At 40.9% G+C, this 19,422-nt stretch overlaps 2 protein-coding genes across 2 annotated transcripts in view; one reads left to right on the forward strand and one right to left on the reverse strand.

Moving 5' to 3' along the window:
* The window catches only part of LOC124111053 (organic cation transporter protein-like), a 28,663-nt gene extending 14,951 nt beyond the window's left edge, over window positions 1-13,712 (forward strand). The window contains exons 6-12 of the mRNA XM_046470598.2: window positions 7,760-7,928; window positions 9,856-10,083; window positions 10,811-11,040; window positions 11,506-11,687; window positions 12,240-12,391; window positions 12,541-12,575; window positions 12,915-13,712. Coding sequence (XP_046326554.1) covers window positions 7,760-7,928; window positions 9,856-10,083; window positions 10,811-11,040; window positions 11,506-11,687; window positions 12,240-12,391; window positions 12,541-12,575; window positions 12,915-13,018 — 1,100 coding nt within the window. The 3' untranslated portion in view covers window positions 13,019-13,712. The remainder of the gene's footprint in view (window positions 1-7,759; window positions 7,929-9,855; window positions 10,084-10,810; window positions 11,041-11,505; window positions 11,688-12,239; window positions 12,392-12,540; window positions 12,576-12,914) is intronic.
* LOC125373246 (organic cation transporter protein-like) overlaps window positions 1-19,422 on the reverse strand; it is a 102,859-nt gene that overhangs the window by 39,248 nt on the left and 44,189 nt on the right. The gene's annotated exons all lie outside the window — the stretch shown is intronic.

The raw sequence follows: 19,422 nt of genomic DNA on the forward strand, positions 1-19,422 counted from the left end.
GATTCTACATGTCACATACACCCTGTGATTCTACATGTCCACATACATCCTGTGATTCTACATGTCCCCATACATCCTGTGATTCTACATGTCCCCATACATCCTGTGATTCTACATGTCCCCATACACCCTGTGACTCTACATGTCACATACACCCTGTGATTCTACATGTCACATACACCCTGTGATTCTACATGTCACATACATCCTGTGATTCTACATGTCCACATACATCCTGTGATTCTACATGTCACATACACCCTGTGACTCTACATGTCACATACATCCTGTGATTCTACATGTCACATACATCCTGTGATTCTACATGTCACATACACCCTGTGACTCTACATGTCCCCATACACCCTGTGATTCTACATGTCACATACACCCTGTGATTCTACATGTCACATACACCCTGTGATTCTACATGTCACATACATCCTGTGATTCTACATGTCCCCATACACCCTGTGATTCTACATGTCACATACACCCTGTGATTCTACATGTCCCCATACACCCTGCGATTCTACATGTCCCCATACACCCTGTGATTCTACATGTCACATACACCCTGTGATTCTACATGTCCCCATACATCCTGTGATTCTACATGTCACATACACCCTGTGATTCTACATGTCACATACACCCTGTGATTCTACATGTCCCCATACACCCTGTGATTCTACATGTCACATACACCCTGTGATTCTACATGTCACATACACCCTGTGATTCTACATGTCCACATACATCCTGTGATTCCACATGTCACATACACCCTGTGATTCTACATGTCACATACACCCTGTGACTCTACATGTCACATACACCCCGCCAGTCGACATGTCACATACACCCTGTGATTCTACATGTCACATACACCCTGTGATTGTACATGTCCCCATACACCCTGTGATTCTACATGTCACATACACCCTGTGATTCTACATGTCACATACACCCTGTGATTCCACATGTCACATACACCCTGTGATTCTACATGTCACATACACCCTGTGATTCTACATGTCCCCATACACCCTGTGACTCTACATGTCACATACCCCCTGTGATTCTACATGTCACATACACCCTGTGACTCTACATGTCACATACCCCCTGAGATTCTACATGTCACATACACCCTGTGATTCTACATGTCCACATACATCCTGTGACTCTACATGTCACATACCCCCTGTGATTCTACATGTCACATACATCCTGTGATTCTACATGTCACATACACCCTGTGATTCTACATGTCACATACACCCTGTGATTCTACATGTCACATACATCCTGTGATTCTACATGTCACATACACCCCGTGATTCTACATGTCACATACACCCTGTGACTCTACATGTCACATACACCCTGTGATTCTACATGTCCACATACATCCTGTGATTCTACATGTCACATACACCCTGTGATTCTACATGTCACATACACCCTGTGATTCTACATGTCACATACATCCTGTGATTCTACATGTCACATACACCCTGTGATTCTACATGTCACATACACCCTGTGACTCTACATGTCACATACACCCTGTGATTCTACATGTCCCCATACACCCTGTGATTCTACATGTCCCCATACACCCTGTGATTCTACATGTCACATTCATCCTGTGATTCTACATGTCCCCATACACCCTGTGATTCTACATGTCACATACACCCTGTGATTCTACATGTCCCCATACACCCTGTGATTCTACATTTCCCCATACACCCTGTGATTCTACATGTCACATACACCCTGTGATTCTACATGTCCCCATACATCCTGTGATTCTACATGTCACATACACCCTGTGATTCTACATGTCACATACACCCTGTGATTCTACAGGTCCCCATACACCCTGTGATTCTACATGTCCCCATACACCCTGTGACTCTACATGTCACATACACCCTGTGATTCTACATGTCACATACACCCTGTGATTCTACATGTCCCCATACACCCTGTGATTCTACATGTCACATACACCCTGTGATTCTACATGTCCCCATACATCCTGTGATTCTACATGTCACATACACCCTGTGATTCTACATGTCACATACACCCTGTGATTCTACATGTCCCCATACACCCTGTGATTCTACATGTCCCCATACACCCTGTGACTCTACATGTCACATACCCCCTGTGATTCTACATGTCACATACACCCTGTGACTCTACATGTCACATACATCCTGTGATTCTACATGTCACATACACCCTGTGATTCTACACGTGACATACACCCTGTGATTCTACATGTCCCCATACACCCTGTGATTCTACATGTCACATACACCATGTGATTCTACATGTCACATACACCCTGTGATTCTACATGTCACATACATCCTGTGATTCCACATGTCACATACACCCTGTGACTCTACATGTCACATACATCCTGTGATTCCACATGTCACATACACCCTGTGATTCTACATGTCACATACACCCTGTGATTCTACATGTCACATACACCCTGTGATTCTACATGTCCCCATACACCCTGTGATTCTACATGTCACATACCCCCTGTGATTCTACATGTCACATACACCCTGTGACTCTACATGTCACATACCCCCTGTGATTCTACATGTCACATACACCCTGTGATTCTACATGTCCCCATACACCCTGTGATTCTACATGTCACATACATCCTGTGATTCTACATGTCACATACACCCTGTGATTCTACATGTCACACACACGCTGTGATTCTACATCTCCCCATACACCCTGTGATTCTACATGTCACATACACCCTGTGATTCTACATGTCACATACACCCTGTGATTCTACATGTCACATACATCCTGTGATTCTACATGTCACATACACCCTGTGATTCTACATGTCACATACATCCTGTGATTCTACATGTCACATACACCCTGTGATTCTACATGTCACATACACCCTGTGACTCTACATGTCACATACACCCTGTGATTCTACATGTCCACATACATCCTGTGATTCTACATGTCACATACACCCTGTGATTCTACATGCCACATACACCCTGTGATTCTACATGTCACATACACCCTGTGATTCTACATGTCCCCATACACCCTGTGACTCTACATGTCCACATACACCCTGTGATTCTACATGTCACATACCCCCTGTGATTCTACATGTCACATACACCCTGTGACTCTACATGTCACATACACCCTGTGATTCTACATGTCCCCATACACCCTGTGACTCTACATGTCACATACCCCCTGTGATTCTACATGTCACATACACCCTGTGACTCTACATGTCATATACCCCCTGTGATTCTACATGTCACATACACCCTGTGATTCTACATGTCCACATACATCCTGTGACTCTACATGTCACATACCCCCTGTGATTCTACATGTCACATACATCCTGTGATTCTACATGTCACATACACCCTGTGATTCTACATGTCACATACACCCTGTGATTCTACATGTCACATACATCCTGTGATTCTACATGTCACATACACCCTGTGATTCTACATGTCACATACATCCTGTGATTCTACATGTCACATACACCCTGTGATTCTACATGTCACATACACCCTGTGACTCTACATGTCACATACACCCTGTGATTCTACATGTCACATACACCCTGTGATTCTACATGTCACATACACCCTGTGATTCTACATGTCCACATACATCCTGTGATTCTACATGTCCCCATACATCCTGTGATTCTACATGTCCCCATACATCCTGTGATTCTACATGTCCCCATACACCCTGTGACTCTACATGTCACATACACCCTGTGATTCTACATGTCACATACACCCTGTGATTCTACATGTCACATACATCCTGTGATTCTACATGTCCACATACATCCTGTGATTCTACATGTCACATACACCCTGTGACTCTACATGTCACATACATCCTGTGATTCTACATGTCACATACATCCTGTGATTCTACATGTCACATACACCCTGTGACTCTACATGTCCCCATACACCCTGTGATTCTACATGTCACATACACCCTGTGATTCTACATGTCACATACACCCTGTGATTCTACATGTCACATACATCCTGTGATTCTACATGTCCCCATACACCCTGTGATTCTACATGTCACATACACCCTGTGATTCTACATGTCCCCATACACCCTGCGATTCTACATGTCCCCATACACCCTGTGATTCTACATGTCACATACACCCTGTGATTCTACATGTCCCCATACATCCTGTGATTCTACATGTCACATACACCCTGTGATTCTACATGTCACATACACCCTGTGATTCTACATGTCCCCATACTCCCTGTGATTCTACATGTCCCCATACACCCTGTGACTCTACATGTCACATACCCCCTGTGATTCTACATGTCACATACACCCTGTGACTCTACATGTCACATACATCCTGTGATTCTACATGTCACATACACCCTGTGATTCTACATGTCACATACACCCTGTGATTCTACATGTCCCCATACACCCTGTGATTCTACATGTCCCCATACACCCTGTGATTCTACATGTCACATACATCCTGTGATTCTACATGTCACATACACCCTGTGATTCTACATGTCACATACACCCTGTGGTTCTACATGTCACATACACCCTATGATTCTACATGTCACATACACCCTGTGACTCTACATGTCACATACACCCTGTGATTCTACATGTCACATACACCCTGTGATTCTACATGTCACATACACCCTGTGATTCTACATGTCACATACACCCTGTGATTCTACATGTCACATACATCCTGTGATTCTACATGTCCCCATACACCCTGTGATTCTACATGTCACATACATCCTGTGATTCTACATGTCACATACATCCTGTGATTCTACATGTCACATACACCCTGTGATTCTACATGTCACATACACCCTGTGATTCTACATGTCACATACACCCTGTGACTCTACATGTCACATACACCCTGTGACTCTACATGTCCCCATACACCCTGTGATTCTACATGTCACATACACCCTGTGATTCTACATGTCCCCATACACCCTGTGATTCTACATGTCCCCATACACCCTGTGATTCTACATGTCACATACACCCTGTGATTCTACATGTCACATACATCCTGTGATTCTACATGTCACATACACCCTGTGATTCTACATGTCCCCATACATCCTGTGATTCTACATGTCACATACACCCTGTGATTCTACATGTCACATACACCCTGTGATTCTACATGTCACATACACCCTGTGATTCTACATGTCACATACACCCTGTAACTCTACATGTCCCCATACACCCTGTGACTCTACATGTCACATACACCCTGTGATTCTACATGTCACATACACCCTGTGATTCTACATGTCCACATACACTCTGTGATTCTACGTGTCACATACACCCTGTGATTCTACATGTCACAAACACCCTGTGATTCTACATGTCACATACACCCTGTGACTCTACATGTCCCCATACACCATGTGATTCTACATGTCACATACACCCTGTGACTCTACATGTCACATACACCCTGTGACTCTACATGTCACATACACCCTGTGATTCCACATGTCACAAACAACCTGTGATTGTACATGTCCCCATACACCCTGTGATTCTACATGTCACACACACCCTGTGATTGTACATGTCACATACACCCTGTGATTCTACACGTCACATACACCTTGTGATTCTACATGTCACATACACCTTGTGATTCTACATGTCACATACACCTTGTGATTCTACATGTCACATACACCTTGTGATTCTACATGTCACATACACCCTGTGATTCTACATGTCACATACACCTTGTGATTCTACATGTCACATACACCCTGTGATTCTACATGTCACATACACCCTGCCAGTATACATGTCACATACACCCTGTGATTCTACATGTCACATACACCTTGTGATTCTACATGTCACATACACCCTGTGATTCTACATGTTTATGGACATTGGAGTCGAAGGGTGTATGTGCCATGTAGACTGGCGGGGTGTATGTGACATGTAGAATCACAGGGTATATGCGGACATGTAGAATCACAGGGTTATGCAAAAATGTATCTTGCATCACGAGTTGTATGTTCACAGTTTATATGTACTGTCTTGTATCACAGGATGTATGTGTATTTTAAGTGCAAGTCGCACCCCCACGCCACTTTCCAAAACGTTGTATCCGCTCTTGTTAGAACTACGTGAATGTACAAGAAAAACAGCAATAGCTCCTATGTGAAAGAATCAGGTTATACAGCAATGTCTTGGCGTTGGCACAGAATGCTGCTAACGGTTTTAGCTTTGGAATACCGGTCAACTAACGTAGAACATGTGTTAGACATTCACCAACTGCAAGAACAATGACAAGCTGTCTCAATGCCAAGGTCGAGGTCAATAGATTATGCTACCATGTGGGTTGGACTGGAAATAGCGCATTTTAGTACCATTACTTCAAAATTGTAATTTGACAGTGTTTTCTGTATGAAATTTCGAGAGGTATATTACGTATATGTACGAAGGGCAATAAGTGTTTACCATGCGCGAAAGAAAAGTAGTAATTCAAATGTATTGTACGCGAGAGGCCCAGTATAGACACAGTAACTGAGGTCGCTTGTGAGCAAGTAAGTGTGTGGAAGGGGAGGGGGAGAGGGGGGCTCTAGAAAATCCAATACAAGTCGACTGGTTTGCCTGTACGGGAAACATGACGTCATGATGTTTGATGTGACGTCACTTATATGTCACGTTATAATGGATCATCGTTCGCAATTCAACGGCGGTGGGGTAGCCTAGTGGTTATAGCCCATTTTCTGGTGTCCCCCTCCGTGATATTGCTGGAATATTGCTGAAAGCGGCGTAAAACTATACTCACGTACTCACTCACCTGTTCGCAAGGCCTGATGGTGACAAGATAGATGTAATTGTCACATACAAATACGTAACCAACAATATGTAACCTGTTACCTCGTATTGATAAATTCTTTATGTGCCACTAGCGGGGTGTGGGGGATTTTACGCGCTGAACGCTCTTGTGCATCCCTCACATTTTGGTTTCTTGGTGTGAAGCCCATTTTTGATCAGCTTGTAACTCCCGTACATCCAATAGTCGCACATGTCACTCATTATAGTTTTTTTTAAGGTTAGAATTTAGTGATTTTCTACAAGGATTTCTGACCAATACCTTCAATATGTCCCTGATATTATACCTTCTCAAAAAGATAATAAAATACCCCAGCGAGATTACACTAACATGTACTCTCTGAAATGAACATACTTTACCGAAAAAACACTTGTTGAATCATAGTTATTAAATATAAAAAAGGCTCCCGTGGACTTTCTTCCTGAGACTGCAGTAATCTAGACTTACCACATATTATAGACTTGCATGGGCTGTATTGGATATATTTGATTCAGGGTCTGTATGACAGACTACTGCGAGATCCTCCGATATGATTTATTGAACATAAGACAGTTTTAGGATACAGGCAGTTGGTGAGATTAAAATGTTGCCCCAATGCACACGAGATGGAGACTTAATCTGCCTTTTGCTATTCTAAAAGGACATAATATTTAATGTAGAATAATCAGCAGTCATTTTATGTGTATGATCTGTGAAATCGTTTTTATTCTTTTGAGATACCTTGAACTTTGAAATCATTTACTGAGAATTGTTTCACTTTACCACCAGCTATGGAGATAGTAGGTCCCTCCAAGCGGGTATGGACTGGAGTGATGGTTCAGGTATTCTTCGCCATCGGTATGACGATCCTGTCCGGAGTTGCCTACTTCATCCGAGACTGGCACACACTGGAGCTAGCCATGGCAGTCCCTGTCGGAATCTTCCTCATTTACTGGTGGTCAGTACTAAATATTATGGCGATAATAAAAGATGGCAAGAATGGTTGCCAAGAAGAGGTAGTCATAGACGTAAACCATTGAAATGTAATACACGCCTGGCAAAGTTGAAACAATAACAATGATGGCTTTGTAAATGAATCACGGTACATCTCAACTTGAAGACCATAACTGTAGCGGGTTGAAATAACAAAGCTACACAATAGTATGGCATTTTCTTGAAACAAGTAAATTGTCCCCGACTTTTTTTGGGGAAAAACAAAATCTGGCTTCAGGCTGTTGAAAAACAGAAATTGTCTACTACAAAAAGACATTTTTGTAACGTTTTTTCTTGTGAAAATATTCAGGCTCATAGTTTTCATTGAACAAATATATCTGGGTTTGCAGATCTCATTAAAAAGTCCCAGCAATTTAGCTTTTCTATTAGAATGGAAGTTTTTAGAACAAATATACATATCACCATGTTGAAGCTGCAAATTTGTGTAGACGATAATGATGCTACATTTTATGCACAACCAATTGCATTGATGATATTCCGAAAATTGGAATACATTACATCTGGAAAACCGCTTAGCCTAAGCGGGGAATGTGTGTAACCATATCATTAGAATAAGAATAGGAAACTGAGATTCATTCTCATATGAACCAGACACCTTATACATTCACACAGTCACATTATATCTTCATACAGTCACATTATACCTTTACGCACAGTCACAATAACATTCACACACTGTCACATTATACATTCACACACTGTCACATTATACATTCACACACTGTAACATTATACATTCACAAACATATTATACCTTCACACACTGTCACATTATACATTCACAAACACATTGTACATTCACACACTGTCACATTATACATTCACACAGAGTCACAAAATACATTCACAAACATATTATACCTTCACACACTGTCACATTATACATTCAGACACAGTCACATTGTACATTCACACACTGTCACATTATACATTCACAAACACATTATACATTCACACACTGTCACATTATACATTCACAAACACATTATACATTCATACACTGTCACATTATACATTCACAAACACATTGTACATTCACACACTGTCACATTATACATTCACAAACACATTATACATTCACACACTGTCACATTATACATTCACAAACACATTATACATTCATACACTGTCACATTATACATTCACAAACACATTGTACATTCACACACTGTCCCATTATACATTCACAAACACATTATACATTCACACACTGTCACATTATACATTCACAAACACATTATACATTCACAAACACATTGCACATTCACACACAGTCACATTACACATTCACAAACATATTATACATTCATACACCGTCTCATTATACATTCACAAACACATTATACATTCACACACTGTCATATTATACATTCACAAACACATTATACATTCACACACTGTCACATTATACATTCACAAACACATTATACATTCACACACTGTCACATTGTACATTCAGACAGTCACACTATACATTCATACAGTCACATTATACATTCAAACGGTTACAGTATACACTCATAGCCACGTTATACATTCACACACAGTCACATTATATCTTCACACAGTCACATTATACCTTTACACACAGTCACAACAACATTCATATGCAGTCACTCAAAACATTCACACAGTCACATTATGCAATCAAACAGTCACAGTATACACTCATAGCCACGTTATACATTCACACATAGTCACATTATACATTCACACATAGTCACACTATACATTCGCACATAGTCACATGATTGCCGGCTCAATCTAAATCTACATGGTTAGCAACAGTGTTTTTCTGTGTTATATGTTTTGAAATTGCTTCACCGATGGAACGTGGTTTGTCAACAAACTAATATTCGTTGCCTTGACAGGGTCATTCCAGAATCTCCAAGATGGCTGATGAACGAGTACCGGGATGAAGAAGCAGAAGTGATCATACGCCGCGCAGCAGAGGTGAACAAAGTCAAGTTACCCGACAAACTGTTTGAACAGCAGACGACAGAGATTGAATCACATGACGAAGAGCCGAAGGGCAACTTTTGCCATCTCTTCACAACTCCAGTCATGTGCATACGAACTCTCATTATATTTTTTAACTGGTAAGTTGGTCGTGAACCCAATCTTTCACATCCATGTAGTTCACTTTTCATATCTTTAACCTTTGCTCGCTTTTCGACACAAAGGGAAATGGCTGCCTGAAAACAAGTTCCGTTAATGGTAAAATGTATTTCCCCTGTTCATGGTATGATTGTCCATCATTGAATTCCAAGAACAATTTCCAAGACTTACACATTTTATGCATATGAACTTTCTTGAACCAAGAGGCCCTTCTTAAGTCAAACCCGGGAGTGTATATAATCGGATATATATTTTCACAGGAGAGTGAATAAAGTCTAAAAAATACCTAAACTGTACTGATGTGAATTATGCATCATGTTTTGAACACCATTATGGCATATTTCTTTTACTTGTCTGTTTATTATGCCGAAGAAGTAATATCTATATTGTTTTGTAGTGTAATGCCAGTTGATGTAATATTAATGTCCCGAACAGATACACTAAAGGCAGCGTCGGTAAAATCCCGGATGAATGTACATATCAAACTTTGTCATTTAGTGTTTGTTTGATATGACTTAATGGTAATGAAAGTGAGTACATATGTCAAATATCACACAAACTATACTACCCAGTTACCTATTACTGTCATACAATACATATTCATTTTCTGACAGAAAATATACTTATATGTACACACATACGTACGCATGTACATATAGGGAAATAGGGATCCCATATACTAGGTGTATGTTTGAAACCTGCACCTAGGTTGGTGGTCAGCATGGTGTACTACGGTCTGTCCCTCAACTCAGACAACCTTGGGGCAGGCAGCCTCCACCTCAACTTCCTGCTAGTAGGGCTGGTGGAGTTCCCGGCCTATGCGCTCTCAATAGGACTGGTCAACAGACTAGGAAGGAAGATCATGCACTGTGCAATGATGATCATAGGAGGAGTGTCCTGCATCCTCACCATCTTCACTATCCTGTATGCTGATCAGTGTAAGAAACCATAGTCTTCTATGCCTAAATATTTCTGTGGTTGTTTTTTACATGTGCCCCACAGTCGGTGAGACTTCGTTCTATTGCAGTTGTATGTCATGACATAAACTTGTGTGTCAACGTCATTTCCATTAGCAGGGCTAATTTAGTACCAGGCCAAAAATGCACCAATATGTTTGACATGTGGTCATCAGCAATATGCAGAGGGACGGCTGTTTCTTGAACTTCGCAGATGAATGTTTCACGGAAATGTGTGAAGTGAAAATAGCTTTATTACCAATGAGAAAGGGTGGCTTGTACTATAAGCCTAGTGATATTTGCGCTAGGATCTGGGTTCGATTCTCTTCATGGGCACGTGTCGCTAACAGCAACCATGAATACCTTTACTGTCGAATATGAATTCACCAATAATTAATCATGAAGTATGTATGTTTAGTAATTTACAGTATATTCTTTGCATTGTAGCATTGCAGTGGATCACCGTCCTGCTGGCTATGATAGGGAAGCTTGGGGCAGCATCAGGCTTTGCTATCATCTACGTGTTCTCCTCAGAGCTGTTCCCCACTGTCATCCGGCACTCTGCCACCGGGGCAAGCTCCTCCTGGGCCCGTGTTGGGGGCATGATAGCCCCCTATATCGTAGACTGGGTAAAGCATCTGTTAATTAGTATGCCCTAAAGTATTAATATCTCTAATGTTGCTATGTTGATTTCACTTGCCGCTCAATGTGTGCAGAAGCTATGAGCGCAAACGAAGGGCGGACTTGTGCGATCCACGTCATATTGGAAGATCTCTAACAAAGACCATATATGGAGCTTCTATATATCAAGTCTCCGTTTCAGCTGTACTTTCGATTCAGCTTATTAAGTCGATAGACAGGACTATAGTAAAAATAAACCGTATTTACGCTCTGCTTTCAATGTTTTGAATACGATATAAGCATTAACGTTGTTGCGATCTGTCCGTTTATGCAAAGTTGTACCTACCCATGACAGCAAATTAAGTAATGCTATCACCTTACAAGAATATTCCTTGTTTAATATTCCATGCTGTTTTTTTTATATGTTTTGGAACATGAAATATAGTTTTGACACAATCCGAACGTGCCTTTTATGCCGTCAAGAATTGTTGCTGCAAGTTGATATTCACAATGATGGCCCTATGTACACCGTGTAATAATTAAAAGTGCTTTCGTCACAGGGCAAGTTTGTTGGCGGGGACTTCGGCCGCGCCCTGCCGCTATTGATTTTTGGCAGCTTCTCCGTCCTGGCAGGTCTGTTGGCCCTTCTACTTCCGGAAACACTCAACAGAGACCTTCCGGAGACCATCGAGGATGGGATCAAATTCGGCAGGTAATAATTGCTTTGAATTTTCATATTTACTTGCATGTGAAACTGTTTTGATCTTTTGTAAATTAATTTAAGTAAAATATCAAATGTTACTGTTTCCTCTGGTCGATAAACAAATGTTTTTTGAACATTATTTATGTTGATATTTTCAGAAAACCCGTTGGTCACAGACAACCAGACGAAGAAGGTATGGTTCATCTGTTTTAGAAGGTTTTGTATTATGCACATAAGGTGAATCTGTAAAAGTGAAAAAAAGGAACAATTTATATTTTATTTTAAAACAGTCTTAATATTTTAAAAAGGCTCGGACAAATGTTAGATTAATGTAAACGCTGCCGTTTTTTATATAACCTAACCTTTGACTTAGAGGCAGTGAAATTGATTCATTTATATGAGTATTATTTCATGTTTGGTGGGACTGCATTTCAATATTAATAGCCAAAAGCTTAAACGTATTTGTATCGCGAAACTCCGACAACCTACATGGTAAATCTTTTCTTCATTTTCTTCTGATTTTCTTCTTCAGAAAAACAACGGGGTCTGCCATTGCTATCATTGCCTGAAACCACAGACAACGATAAGAAACAATCACCTATATACAGAAAGCCATCAGCTCCCGTCACCGCTTGACTTTAGTCTCCATGTAGTGTCTTACCTGTTTCAACTGTCGAAAGAAATCATCACTAATTCTGTTTGAAGAAATCGTCAATAATCATATACAAAACAATCAGTACAAAACAAATATGCAGCAGAATTACTCGAAACACACGATTCAAACTGCTACTTCTTGGTGATAGACGTATGTATATTATACTAGGATTCATAATGCCGTGTGTACAAGAACGAGAGAAGTCTGCCCATGTTAACTAAGCGAAGGTTTCCCTGCGTCTGTCGTGTCTGTGTTAATGTTTGTGAGTTATCAGTCGGAATGAGGTAATCGCCTTGTGATTTTAGAGATGATGGATAACTTATTGCACAGAAAGATGAAAGAAGCCCAATATGACGAATGAAGCCCAATAATTTTGTTGTTTCCGGATGAAATGAGTTGTTCTGATACACAACAGTATCCTGTCCCATCCAGCATTATCCAGTTTCACAGATGCATATTTCCAAAGCACACCTTGGTCGTGGCTATTCCTACAGTGATGACCTACTGCCATGCCGTGATGTGACTTCCTCATTCACTGTTAGTGTGCCCATCCATAACATGGCTGTTACATGTCTAGCAGCACCCTAGTTCACTTTTAAACGTGTTAACCGGTATGTTGATGTAACTGTACAATACTGAGTGGTTCAATTATATGAAATAAATGATAAGACCATCTCTGGTTATGACCTCAAGGGACAAAAAAGTTACTATGCTGCTCTTGCCAATATCGTTGGATTTTATATTTTCGTACATCATCCATTTTAGGACGGACATGTTTATCGCGATTGTTCTCGCTATGATATACGAAGGCTAATGTTTAGATAAAGTTATCTTTTAGGGTTCAGTCAGACATTCAGGATTTTTACTGCCGTCCTTGATAGGACCATTCCCGATTAAAATTTGTCAAAGGTCTGATCAAGATCCTGTGATTCGTGGCAGGAAATTCACAAACAGTCAGATAGTGTTCAGGAAGTGTCCCGATTCAGCCGTTTCCTGTCCTGTCCCGATTCTCCCGAATCAGAGATCAGACAGTGACCGGACAGTGAACCGACAAAGACGACAAAGACAAGAAACGGCAATGAACAATTCATGCCCGTTCATCACGACAGCGGTCCGATCCACAGGACACCGTCCAGACAACACAGGCAATTGTTACCATTTTTATCCGATACAGTAGAATCTGTCACGACATCGTCACGATTGTAATCCGACTAGACAAAATCGGCTGAGTTTTCCCGAATGTTACGGGACGCACCATACTGTCGGAAGTGCTTGGCCGACCTCTCTGGACCTTTCCCGATCCGTAGGACTCTGTTGCGAACGTATACGACTGCGTTTAGACAATGATAGGACAGTCCAGATCATTGAGGATAGTAACCCGACTTTTTCACTTTTCGTGTCGTAGCGCTGTCTGATCTCAAACGGGAGCCATAATCGACACTGTGTGAACCTGGCCTTATAGGTGAGCGAGAGGTTGAACAGTTGTTCGTTTGATTTACGAGAAAACTACGACTCTTTCTTAAGCGTCAGAAAACCAATAACACGAGGATAGATGTTTATAACTACTTGTTGACATGGGCCCTATCGTGTCGCTGGATTGCCAAGTCCAACACTGTGATGCCTGGTCGAGGCTCGATCTATTAACAGGTCGCCGTATGGAAGGTTACAGCAGTGTCGCGTTACTAAGAAAAACACAGAAACAGTTCCTTTTCATTGCCTTGTGTGAGCGGCGAGTGCTACCGGGAGACAGGGTCATGCTAACATTTTCGCGAACACTTTGTGTCTGTTTCGGCAGATAATCGATTCTTCTCTGTAGTTGATGTTATATATTTATATTTAAAAGTATTAAGTATTAAGGACCTACACTCACCCGACCTTGCCGCGAAACCTGGTATCAGTACTAACTGATAGAGATTCATAAACAAAAGCTTATGACAGTCGAAATCGTACAACTGACTCTGGTTTCAGCAGAGTTTTCTTTTGATTATGGAAATTGTGTTGTCGTTTTTATCATTGAAGTGATTGAAGTTTGAATATTAAAATGATTTGCGCACGCAGGCCGTCAGAGTACTCTGAACTATATCTGATTTGTAGACAGATACGTTATTCGCAAAGCGAGAGCATTCATTTTTCCACAGATTTATTAAACAACACGGAAAGTTTAGCATGTATCTTATTTCGATATTGATCTTACTTTTGATAAAATGTATTGTGTAAACACATGATTGTGTGGTATATGAGATGACAACGAATGCGGCAGCACAATTTGCGCATTTCCATTTGTGTTGACTTTTGTGTACTTTTGTGCATTTGTTTTGAACGTTATTGAAGCTATATTTATTGTTGAACATTCTCCGTGATATTAATTAGAAACCAGTTTCCCGAAGAGGGGAGTATTTGCTCATTGTATTCCTTCCAAAAGAGTGAGTGAGTGAGTGAGTATGGTTTAACGCCGCTTTTAGCAATATTCCAGCAATATCACGGCGGGGGACACCAGAAATGGGCTTCACACATTGTACCCATGTCGGGAATCGAACCCGGGTCTTCGGCGTGAGGCGCGAACGCTTTAACCACTAGGCTACCCGACCGCCCCCCTTCCAAAAGAAGTCTGATGTTTTATCAGACGAATTAATTTAACAAATGTGTATGTGGTCAATAATGCACCATGTGTCTGTCTCGGTGTGGGGTGATACATTCCATAGTGTATGTGTATGTAGTATCCGTCGAGCGATTGAAGTCAATAAAACATGACAAGATACATAAATGTTGATTAGCCTATGAACCTCGCTGACCCCCCCCCCCCCCCCCCTGAATAACATAACACATTGCAATATACTGCATGAATGACAGCTGGGGCTGAGCTGCTGTTGAGAAGTTTAACCCCGAGGTATTCTTAACGTTTACGTTATATAGCTGAAGACTTGTTGTGAAGAAGTCAATTAATAACCCACTCACTTGAAGTTTACTAAGAAATCAGTGGTTAGCATTCATACACAAACTGTAACAATTAGGATAATAATCCACCATATGAATGTTTCCATTTATGACTTGACAGAATTTGAATTAATCAGAGAATGAATAACAACAATATTCTAGACATGTCGTGGAAGCCTGTAAAATAACAGAGTAAAGGCCCAAAACAACGTCAGCAATCCGCACAGCAAGGCTCAACTGATCACGCAATATGCCTTATCACCCATAGTAACCAGCCATGCATATTTTGCTGGAGACAAATCTGAACTAAACAACTGTTAGTGTTTCACATCAAATTGTCAGGACATCCAGCATGTTATTTATTTGTGTGGTGTATCATTCTGATTATTTGAACAATTCCCATTGATGTAAAATGATCGTGTATATGGGTGATTACAGAAAATATATTTGTTTCGTTTCAAACAGTGGTTGTTTGTCCTGTCTTTTCACGCGGAATACAGACTGAGTGTTTTTGAAAGACGTTTGTGTATCTTTCAAAGGCATCAGGAATTGCCATACTGACGTTCTGCTTCATGCTTGTGTTTCGTATTCATTATTGTAATAAAACAGTCAATTTCAACAACAAAGGAAACATTCTAATTATATTGGCATATTAGATTTGGGTTTTGCGAGGAATTGCTATGTAGTTTATTGGCTCTTTTACTTATCGTATGTCATTGTTTTGTTGGTAGAAGGATTCCTCAAAGAGTCATCAGATAATTCCTTTTGGCTTACTTGTAGGCGAGTGAGTATGGTTTTACGCCGCTTTTAGTAATATTCCGGCAATATCACGGCGGGGGACACCTGCAATGGACTTCACACATTTTGCCCATGTTGGTAATCGAATCGGGGTCTTCAGCGTGTCGAGCGAACGCTTTAACCACGAGACTACCCCACCGCCCTACTTGTAGGTACATGATCAACTTAGTGAAGCTTAATGTAGTTGTAGCTGCTTTATTGTTATTATTATTATTATTATTACTATTATTATTATTATTATTATTATTATTTACAGATTAGAATAAAAGAGGGTTTGGGTCATCCTGGCACAGTCAGGCTGGTTAGGCTCATCATCAGCTCAGGGCCCTTGCCCCCTCTACACGCAGCCCAGACAGCGAATGGAACTTCTCCAAGGAAGCGCTGCCTAGTCGAACCAACCCAGAACTTTTCGGAGAATGTGAAGACTCCCCAACACTGCAGCCTTCTACATTACCCAGATTGCCAGAGGGGCTGTATTCCTGGTAGCAAACCCGGGTACTCTCCCGATGTCAGTCAACAGATTGGGAGGTACCAAACCTAAGGCACCGAGAACAATGGGGAATCGGACGACTTGGTACAGCGTGACATTTCGAAAGCGAGATCTGCATATTTGTCATGTGTTTAGTTGTAGTTGTAGGAATGTTTGTAGAAGATGAGCCAATAATAAGCAACGCATCAGCAATAGTACTGGTATCTTATTTCCTGTCTCTCAACATTATGTGTACAACGTTTTTACATGATACACTTCCACACAAAACAAATAATATGGTGGCCTTTATTGTCAGGAATAGCCATGCTAGAAGTAGAATATATTGATTTCAAATATCGCCTTCAACGGACGAAGATGATTACCTTAAACTAGAGACTAGCGAACAAATATTTTTAAGTCACTAAATAGGTCTCATTGTTGCAAAGGAAATTATTCTGGGAAACGCACATATATTAATTGTGATTTGACTATTTTATGTTTCTGAAGATCCGGGGTAGGATATGTCTTAAGCAACCCATGCTTTCCGTAAAAGGCGACTAGCGGGATCGGGTGGTCAGGCTCGCTGACTTGGTTGATGCATGTTATCGACCGCAATTATTTTATTATTGAATATTGCTGAGTGCGGTGTTAAACCAACCAACAAACTACATGTAGTGTATGTTTCTTGCAGTGTTTTTTTACCAGGGTGTATTATTCTGTATTGGTAGCTTGCTATTGGTATTTTTTACTGTAATAGTCATTTGATGACTGTATTGCTGTATGGCACCATTAAGTTAAAACAATGTACGCAATGTATACTCCTATTGAATTAACATCGCAGTGAAGACATCTTTAAAGTGACAACAAACTATCAACAAGACTGTATGACAAGAGGAATGACTATAGGACATTTGTTACTAAACGTGGTAACAACAGATAGTAGATTCTTTAATAAAAATGAAAGCAAATGTCATCTGAAGTTATGTGAGAAAAAATTTAATAGTCAAATTTAGAGGGTAAGGCATTTAGGCAAGAAGTAGGCATCCCCATGGGCACCATTTGTGCTCCCCTTCCTGATGATAGGTTTCTTCCTCTTCCTGATGAAGACTGGAGGACTGGCAAAGTCAAAACAATGCAATTTGGCCAAGAAGTTTTACATGAGCTTCAGGTATATCGATGATCGTTTAACAATGCTCAGCTAGCCCTTCCACTGATTTACACACTTGAACTAGAAACAGCTACCGGAGAAACCGCCTCATCTATTTCATACTTCGACAAATGCACAAAGATTCAGAGTGACAAAAACACTCCACAAACCTGAATGACGAGAGGGGTGACTTCAACTTTCCAATAGTCAACCTTCCCTTCATGACAAACAATATTCCAACAGCTCTTATGGGACTACATTTCACAACTCTCGAGCTACAATCGAGCATGCTCTTTTTACGAAGATTTCTAGGAGTGTCATTCGACTCTCTGTTGTTTGATCGAGATACAACATTCAAGGCCTCAGCAAGGCTTTTAAAACGTTTTGTACTGGATATGTGGATTCTATTTACAAGTTTGACACATCAGTGATGCAAAAATGTGACTTGTCTTTGCATATGTTTGTGACGTGTGCCATCGGTGATGCAGGATATGCTCACATTTCCGCCAACACCTGTTGTCTGTTGTCATCACTATTTGATAGTGGTTCATAAACAGATGCTTGATTTCGACTTTTAGCAGAGGATTGTAATGAACATAGTAAAGATTTTGTCGGTCGTATTATTCATCTTTCCAATAGTAAACGTTCCTATTATGTCGAGCAATATTCCTGCAGTTCCAGCCTTTGGTGTCGCCATTTCAAGTTTTGAGGACCAACCGAGCATGCTCTTTCTATATAAATATTTCAAAGTGTGTCAAACGACTCTCCCTCAAGAGGTGTTTGATCAGGGTTGCGGCTCCTAAGGCTGTGTAAAAAGGCGTGTGTGTGTGTGTGTCTGTGTCTGTGTCTGTGTCTGTGTCTGTGTCGGTGCGTGTGCGTGTGCGTGAGCGTGTGGTGTGTGCGTGCGTGCGCGCGTGTATGTGCGTATGTGTGTGTGTGTGTTTGTGTATGTATGTATGTGCGTATGTGTGTGTATGTATGTATGTGTGTGTGTGCGTGTCTTAATCAGTACCAACGTTGTTAAAATAATGACTCTT

This window comes from Haliotis rufescens, unplaced genomic scaffold, assembly GCF_023055435.1.
Source record: "Haliotis rufescens isolate VD_foot unplaced genomic scaffold, xgHalRufe1.0.p SCAF_5, whole genome shotgun sequence".
Taxonomy (NCBI): Eukaryota; Metazoa; Mollusca; class Gastropoda; order Lepetellida; family Haliotidae; genus Haliotis; species Haliotis rufescens.